The following is a 9,552-nucleotide window of genomic DNA, read 5'->3' as shown; positions in this document are numbered from 1 at the left end:
CCACATATGTGATCTTTGGTCATTTCCCTTCCTAAAAGCATCTCTTTTTTCTACTATGTGAAATGAAAGTAACAATGCCTGCAGAGATGCGCTGAAGATTAAATTACTTAAATGTAATTGCCGAGGTTCAAAGCAGCCACTCAATAAATACAATTTTCTTCCCCTTGCCTACCTCCACCTGAACCAGGCAAGGAAAGTGAAAGAAGGAATCTGGTTCAGTAATGAAGGGAGTCTCAGTGCATGCAATAAATACTCACTGACATTTCTCTACTTCACTGCATAAGTAAAATCACTGAAGAGGAAGAACAGGAGGTATCAGAAATGTTTTACATATTCACCTCCTTCTCTGCAGTAGTTTTTGAATTCCCTGTTTTATCTCTTTGATCTGAACCCCATACACAATACGGTTCAATGCAGGAGGAATAAGGTGATGAAGGACATTGAGCAGGATCAGGATGTCCATGGGGACCTTCTTTCTGGCCACATTTATCAACACCAAAACCAGCAGTATGGTGCTGAAGAAAAGAATGAGGATGAAGTGGGAGCCACATGTGCTCAGGGCCTTCACTGCTGCCCCCTCTGCTTTGAATCTAAGCATGGCTCTTAGAATGAAGGTGTAAGAGAGGAAGATGAGGATGAAAACCAAGCCCAGCAAGGTCCAACCAGCCACAAATTGGTAGATTCTGTTAAGGGTGAAATTATCACAGGAGAGCCTGGACACAGACAGGTTGGCACAGATGCAGTTCTCAATGACGTTTTTCCCACAGTAATGGAGCAGGGAAGTGAGGATAGGAATGGGTACAGTAAGAAAGGCATTCTGCACCACAATGAAGACACTAGCTTTGGCCACAAATTGATTAGTGATAATGGACGGGTACCGCAGTGGGTGGCAGATGGCCACGTAACAGTCATAGGCCATGACCATAAACGTGCAGGACTCTATGGGGAGGAAACTGTTCATGATGAACATCTGGAAGAAGCAGGCAGGGAAACTGATCAACCTGAGGTCAAACCAGAAGATGGCCAGGACCTTAGGGATGACGGTAAGGCAGAGTACGATGTCCAGCAGGGAGAGGAGGCTGAGCAGGTAGTACAGGGGCTGGTACAGCAAGGCCTCCAGCTGGATGGTGATCAGGAGGGTGGTGTTAGACCCCATGGCCAGAAGGAAGAGAAGGCTGAGGGGCAGGGACAGCCAGTGCTGCCAACTCTGGAAGTCGGGGAAGCAGATGAGGAGGAATTCAGAGACTGGAGCAGTGGAGTCATTGCTGGGTGATGCCATAGGCTGAATCGTGAGCTGAGTAGGCTTCTCATGACTGTGTGTATGGGCAGATACAAGAGGTTATTTTTACAAATTGCTTTAAAAATTATCCCTTTCACTTACTCTTTAGGAAGCCAATGATAGGTGGTTCACTTTTGCCAAGTAAGGCAAATTTCAGCCAATATTCTAAAGGTAGAATTGTGAGACTTGATAAATAATTGTGTGGTCTACGAAGAAAAATGAATGAATGAAAAACCTATGAAGTTTTGAAAAAAGGGTACTGACATGCAGTAACCTCAGTATACATTAAAACATATTATAAACGCGCAACAAATTAAGCCACTATGTTACCAGTGTAAGAAAAGCAATGGTAGATGAGAAGGTTTTTTAATAAACCATTTTGGAGAAAAATAGCTTTAACTAGGTCTTTGCTTTCTACTATACACCAATATAATTTCAGATGGATATTTTTGTTACATCTCTTATCCAAACTCATGGTATACTAGAAGAAAATAGAATGTAAATTTGGTTAAATCATCCCTTTGCTAAAATTTCAATCTATATGAACATAACTATTCATTTCCCACAACCTGAGCCTGAGCATCCTAGTGCTCCTGGAATAAAACTTAAAAAAAAAGAAAGAAAAGGCTGGTTTTACTATAAATTTGTGATCATTAACCTTAAATGTGCCTTCAGTATTACACCCTACAAATCTTCCCTAATCAACTTTCTTCTCTAGAAAAAAAAAATATTTTCCAAATGTCTTCATTTTTTCAAACCTCAAACATTACTTCTTTCAGAAGATGACATCAACTACTACCTCATGGAGAAAGTAAAATGGGATCAGTAAAGTTTTCCTCAACTTTTCAAAATAAAATCTACAAACCTAAAAATCATAGTGAGATACGTATTATCCTAGTCAGAATGGCTATTATCAAAAATACAAAAAATAACAGATGTTCGCAAGGATGCTAACATGTATAAGGGAACTTTTATATGCAATTGGTGGGAATTGTAAATTAGTATAGCTTCAATGGAAAACAGTATGGAAATTCCTGAAAGAGATAAAAATAGAACTACCATTAGATCCAAAAGTCCTACTACTAGGTATCTACCTAAAGGAAAAGAAAATGATATATCAAAAAGATAATTGTACTGGTATGTTTATCACAGCACTATTCACAGTAGCAAAGATATGGAATCTACCCAAAATTTCAACAACAGATGATAGGATAAGGAAAATATGGCATACACCCAATGGAATACTACTCAGCTATTAAGAAGGATGAAATCATGTCTTTTGCAGCAACATAGATAGAACTGGAGGCCATTATCTTAAATGAAACAAGCCAGACACAAAAAGACAAATATTGCATGTTCTCACTCATAAGTATGTGTTCAAAATGTGTACATATGGATGTAGAGAGTGAAATGATTGACAATGGAGACTTGGAAGGGTAACGGGGAAAAGAGGTGGTGGATAATGAGAAATTACTTAATGAGAATAATGTACATTATTCAGGTGATGGATACCGTAAAAGTCATGACTTAACTACTATGCCATCTATGCATGGAACAAAATTGCACTTAGATCCTATAAATTTATATAAAATGTTGTAAGACTTATAAATCATGTGTGTATACTCTCATCCTTTTCTTGTTTCCTTTCATTAAAATAAATAATCTGCCCATCTTCAAAAATGGATCCCATCCCTCCCAGCTTTGAATTCTGGCTCTTTCTCTAACTCTCCCCTTCCCTTCATGCATAAACTTCTCACAAGCATTTACACTCACTGTCTCCTTTCCCTCACCTCACATCCATTCCACAACTAACTTCAATTTGGCTTCCATCTCCATTAGTTCCACAAAGCAGCTCTCAGAAATCACCTACAGCTTACCTATTGTTAACTCTTGTTGAAACAGTTGATCAAATCCTCTTCCTTGAAACACTCTCTTTGGCCTAATTTATACATCACAATCTTCTAGTTTACCTTATACCTCCTGGTCACTCCCTCTCATTTTCTCGAACACATCCTTCATCCACTACATTGATGTCAATTTAAAGCTTCAGTCCTACATTTTCTTTGCTTTTCTTCTTTCCTCTCTGATACTGTTTTCCCCTTTCTTCCACTTCTTTTATCTTGTCTATGTCATTAGACAATTACCATCTCTCTTATTAAATGATTACTGAAATACGTTTCTCACTTAGACCTCTCCAGAAGCCTACTTTATGTATCAACCTAAGTTTCCCAAAGATATTCAAAGCTCACCAAGTCCAAAATTTAAAAACCTGATCTTTTGCCAACATTTCAGTGACTGGTGTAAATATTTGTCAGTTTTAGAAACCAGCGCCCAGAAAACATCTTGAACATTTATTCTACCCATTAAAAATGACACAAAGTACATGATGAAACCACTAAGACCTGTCACTTTCCCTTTTAATTAGCCCTGGAATCCATCCACTTCTCCATATCCACTCTCACCATCCAAGTACTATTACCTCGAGTAAAAAAGTAGATATTGCCTGCTAATGCACTCTAGGTTTCCTTATAAACCGTTCTCTACATTGAAATCAAATAAATGTTTTTAAATATAAATCTTACCAGTCATATGATTAAAATATTTCAGTGACTTCTCATTGCTAATATTATAAAAAGGAAATTTTTTACTTGAACTTTATCAGACCATAAGTTCACGAGGGAAGAAACCATGTGCGGTTTTTCTTTTATCATCACTATATATATAGGATATAGATAGATTGCTTGATAGTACACATAGTTAACTGACTACATCATTATGGAAGGAAGGAAGGAAGGAAGGAAGGAAGGAAGGAAGGAAGGAAGGAAGGAAGGAAGGAAGGAAGGAAGGAAGGGAGGAAGGAAGGAAGGAAGGAAGGAAAGCAGGCAATGCCGTATATTATCTACCTCCTTCCTCATTTTCAGTTCCATCTAACACCCCATCTCCCTTGCTCCCTGAGCTTCAGCCACACCGTCCTTCTTTCAGATCTTCAAACATTACGTGAGCTTTCTGATCCCACTTCTCTTGGAAGGCTGTGCATCTTATGCTTCTACACAACACTTTCTACTCATCCTTTACATCTCAATTCAAATACTCTCTTCTCCGAGAGGTTTGTTCTAACCCCCTTCACACAAGATCAAGTTCTCCTATTTTATGTTTCTGTAGTACTTTGAACCATCCTCATCGTTTGTAGTTACACATTTGTATGATAAGTTGCTTACATACTCCTTCTTCCAATGCCCAATTAGACATTTCATGCCATGAAAATAACATCAATTAGCACAGTGCTTGACATGAAATGGCTAAAAATATTTGTAGAATGAGTTAATTAGGCATATGAGCAGAATAATAGGAAGGCACAAAGGAAAATTTCTGAACTCAACCATAGAGGAAAAGAGAAGCTTTCCTAAAGTTGCTAACAACTTAGGTGAGTTTTGTTTAAATAGATGTGGATGATTTACATGCATTGAATCTGTGTAGTGTACCGAAGATACAAAAAATGGATTATGTGAAAGTATGGAGATGAGTCTGAGAATAACTTTGGAAGGAAATTCTATGCAATATTTAATCGGACTGGAGCCAAAAGGATGAGGAGTTGAAAGAAAGAGCCAAAAATGGAGTTGATAAAAGAAAAAGCCAGATCTTAAGTATGTTTTCTATACTGAAGATTTTAGAACTAGTCATATGGATGAAGAGAAATGGAAAAAAAAAAATATTGCCATTAGAAGAGAGACATGACCAGATTTAGGGTATATACAGAAAGATCACTCTGGACACATTATTATTCATGAACTTGGGTAAGGCAAGAGAGCAGAAATAGAAAGAATGGTGGCTGCAATAGCCCAGGTGAGAAATAATGTGCAACTGAACAAAGACTTAGGCACTGAGGATAGGGAGAAGGGGCGTCTTCCAGAAGTCACATAGACAGAGTTTATTGACAGATTTGTTGTAAAGGAGAAAATAGGTGAGAAGCCCAGAGTGACCCCCAGTTTACTGGCTTGAGTATATAAGTTGCATCACCAAGATGTAAAATACAGGTAAATGAGTAAGATTAGCGTGTTCTGGGATATGTCAAGACTGAGGTGTTTATAATCGCCACACATAGATTTGTTTTTGTTTGTTTCAAACTGAAGAGTTTGAGAAAATTGGAAGGATTATAGTTTAGGACACAAATTCAGAAAGCGTTAGAACATAGCCTGTAGAGTTGGAATAGCACAAGGCTAAGATTGGAACCCTAGAAAATAGCAACATTGAAGGGTTGGAAAAAGGAGACATAAATGGAAGGGCTAGAAAGGTATAAAGAAAATCTTAAGAATAAGATACCCTACAAAAAAACCAAGAGGAAAATTTCAAGAAGGGTTTTACCAACTTGTTAGTCAAGTAGAAGTTTAATAACATAAGGACAGTGAATATTCATTAAATATTATAATAAGGGTGTGTCATTGGTAACCTGGCCAAGAGAGATTCATTTGACTGGTAGCAACGGAAACCAGAATGAAGGAGCTGGAGAGCTAGTAAGTAAGGAAGTGTAGATAGGAAAAGTTGACTATGTAACTAAAGAAATTCATTTCAAGCTTATAATAGAGGAAAAAGCAAGGCAGAAATGAAAGATACTGCAGTATGTTTATTTATATGTTCAGGGAAAGACTAAATATTCAGAAGGAAAGTAAGATAATTGAGGTAGCTACTTCACTGAGCAAGCCACTTCTACTATTATTAAATTTTCTCTGTAAACCTTAGCACATTGTTTTTGTACCTATCTCCCTCCACTCTACTGTGAAATATCTGAGGATAGATAAAGGGTACTTTTCCATTTGCACATACTACGTGCTCTGACACCCCATAGATTCTTAATAAAAGTCCACTGAAAAACATTTTGGCATTATCGGCCTTGGTGTTTTACACAGATGGAAAATTTTAAGGAGGAAGAGTGAGAAAGGAGAATTAACCACAATTTCAGTGGGCAGAGGTGCACAAGGAGGGGAAAGGGAAGTTCTGATCAATATTGTAAAGGGTGGCCACAGGAGGGTTGTGTGGTGGACTAGAGGGAAGCGGGGCATGGCACAGAATACATGATGGAACTCAGGGATCTATTTATGCCACTGCTCACTGGTGCCCCCCGAGATTCACCCACTTGCTTGATGAAAAAGCCCTTGCTAGGTTTCTGACTTAATGGGTCTTCTCTTTTTCCTAATACATACATAAAATGATCCACTTGCTCCTAATGTTGGTAAGAATTGTTTTAATTTCATCCTGTCAAGATCATTACCAATTTATCCAAGCAGGAATCTCATCTTCCTACATGAGTCTTCCTTCTGTTTGAACCTCATCCCTCAACATTCTATTTTACCATCCCTGATGTACATCCCCATTAATGCTCTGTCCTTTTCTAGCATTGTTTGACATAATCTTCATATCTCTTCTTGCTCCTCAGATGACACCTGCGGATCAATCCTCCTATCTGCTTCCATTCATCATACTTTAGCTGTTTGCTCATGAAGAGTCAAAGCTCTACTGCCTGAATGAGCCCAGGACACTTGCCTCCACCCATCCAGTGTTATCACCTAGGCTCTAACTCTGTTAAAGTCCGTTTCTTCACTACCGAAAATTGGAAAATGGGCATGGAGGAGTGAGAAAGTCTGGAACAGGAGGAAAAGAAAAGGGAACAGATTTCTAGATGTTCCAGCAAGTGGAAGTACATATATAAACATAAGCCAATAATGTGGTCCATAGAGTAAAAATTAATTTATTGTTTCTAAAACTTGATTGACAATATTAACCAACATGAACCAAGTATCTAGTACGTACCAGACACTCTTCTGAGTATTTTCTGTGTATTAATTTAATTTCAGAAGTACAATGCCAAGAGCAAAGTAGTTGAGAATCTTTCTCAATCCTGTTCCTATTAGTACATCTAGACTGTACTATCCAAGACAGGGCACTACGCATTAAAAAGTTTTTTGTCAAACTGAGACACAGTCATAGAGTTACAGGATGATAAGAGGCATTGCTCTCTACTGAAGGAGGGGGTCATTTTTACAAATTGTATGTGTGTGGCCTCCAGAAAACAAGAATATCAATGATTACATTAAAATTTACAAACGGCTATTTAGGGGAAAAGGACAAAATAAGGACCACCAGAGAGAAATCACAGAAAAAAGATATTGATTAAATATGAAGAATGTTGTAAGAGTCTAAAGAAAGTTATATTTTTCTATTTTAAACTGTTCTTCTGAGACAAAGTTCAGGGAAATATTGACCAGCTTCTTCATCAGTACTTTCTTTGAACCCATGTTCCAGGTAACCAGTGGTGACAAACTTAACCCAGCATTCCTGGCTCTGCTCTATCTCTATGCCGTTTATCCCATTGTGATATCTATAGACCTTTTGTTCCTGGCCAGGCAAGATGAAGCCCAGTCTTTCACCTGCACTACATACCCTACCCAAGTAAGAAAATCAAACTCTCCTATCTGTAGGCAGAAGGAAGAAATGCAATCTAGGAGGCTGTTTACTGAAGCTTTCAGGATCATAATGGATCGAGTTGCCACACTTCCCACCTCTCTGCCTATAAGGAAAGGATCCCTGCCTGCCCGTATCCTCCCCGTCACTCTTCCTGTCTAGGTCCAATATAACTTAGGCTCCCCTCCCTTGGCCCTGGGACTTACAGAGGATGCAGAAGAATGAGCTCTTTGTGTTGTAACTGCTGTAGGGGTGGCCATGCTAGGATTTTGGTGAATAAATCATGAGGGTTTTATGAACTCTTTACCCTCTCTTACCTGCCTTCTTAGACACAGATGGGAAAACATGGCTTGGGAAGCAGAGACTTGGAGGAGGAGGAACTGAGTCCCTGGGGAAGCCTGTCTTATTGTATCCCAACAGGTAGGAAGTAGGGGTGTTAGGGATGAAGTGGTTTGAAACTAAGATAATAAATTTTCTAAAACCCAGAATCCAGGAATCTGGTATGTAAGTCTGACACACAGACATAGATGAAAATACAGAAAAAGAGATTATAGAGCAACTCCTTTATAATAACTCCAATGTTTTGGGTGCTTTCTGAGTGCCCTAAATTACTGAAGTTTTATGTATTTTTTTCTCATTCAATCATCTCCCTTAGATATGAAAAAGCAACTCTTCAGGTTAGAAACTATTATCCCCACTGTATAGGGGAGAAAGAGAGAAAGCCTTGCCCCAAATCACATAGCCAGCCACATTCAAACCTCCTCTACCAGGTCTAATGTCTGTGTTCTAAATGACTCCTCTCTAGTCTCCACTTACACTGATGAATATGGCTATAGGTATTGCAATTCTAAACAAGATTTTAGAAAATCAAGTTCAGTAAACTATTAACTTTTCTAAACTAACAAATATTTTTATCTCCTAAGGAATGTGAAAAGAGTTGAATACAGACAAATCTGCCAAACTTTTTTATTATATTGAGGTTGTGGATAAGCATAGGAGTAAAGTCATTCAATTTGAATGCAAATTTGAATCCCAGTTCTGAAATGATGTACTAAGCTCTTCAAACTTAGACATTGTATACAATGGTGATAAGACAAGCATGGCTCCTACCTTCAATAAGATTTCATTCTAATTATGTGATTTTTAAAAGAAAATAGGTACCTCTAAATGTATTTGCATAATTTCTAAGATATATTGTTCAGCGGAGATGCGAGAAGAACAAACAGAGCATAGAAAACTTAACAAAATTATATTGTAATGCTGTACAAATGAACTCATATGTGTATTTATCCATAGATACAAATACATCCAATACATATAAATATTTATATACTCAATATATCAATACCTAAGTATGTGTGTATATATTCTTATGTATAATCAAGTTGCTTCTGGAAGGAGACACAAGTAATTTATAGTAGTTGCCCCTGGGAAGGACAAATGTGTGCTTGAAAGACAGAAATAGAACAGTATATTAGAGATTGGTGTTTACTCAATATTCCCTATTATTCCTTAGTAACAAAAATCATGATTTTCTTGGGGTACCCAGGTATACTGCAAAAGTATGACACTTCCCAGACTCCAGATGTTAATTGATGTCATGTGATGGAGCCTCCAAGAAGACTCTTTGATGTGAACTAACTCAGCTGAGAAATGAAGATTATATGCCTCACCATCTTCTAAACAGAGTGAAGAAGAAACAGATAAACTGGGGCCATTGATGTCTTTGTGATGATCTAATTTTGGCTCTAGATGTCCACCCCTGAACGTCCTTTACATTAAGGAGAAGAAAAGTTTAATTTGTTTAAGCTATGACT

General features: G+C 37.9%; 1 protein-coding gene across 1 annotated transcript; it reads right to left on the bottom strand.

Moving 5' to 3' along the window:
• Positions 1-263: 263 nt before the first annotated feature.
• Positions 264-1,322, bottom strand: LOC112607049 (olfactory receptor 56A1). The gene has a single exon (XM_025358083.1). The coding sequence runs from the start codon at positions 1,277-1,279 to the stop codon at positions 335-337; it is 945 nt and encodes a 314-aa protein (XP_025213868.1). The 5' UTR covers positions 1,280-1,322; the 3' UTR covers positions 264-334.
• Positions 1,323-9,552: the final 8,230 nt, after the last annotated feature.

This window comes from Theropithecus gelada, chromosome 14, assembly GCF_003255815.1.
Source record: "Theropithecus gelada isolate Dixy chromosome 14, Tgel_1.0, whole genome shotgun sequence".
In the NCBI taxonomy this organism is placed as follows: Eukaryota; Metazoa; Chordata; class Mammalia; order Primates; family Cercopithecidae; genus Theropithecus; species Theropithecus gelada.
Note: the sequence above shows the minus strand (reverse complement) of the source record. Positions and strands in the feature narration are given on the sequence as shown.

Bases quoted from the DNA above. Each gene is read 5' to 3' on its own strand.
- LOC112607049 (XM_025358083.1), bottom strand. From the start codon at position 1,279: ATGGCATCACCCAGCAATGACTCCACTGCTCCAGTCTCTGAATTCCTC.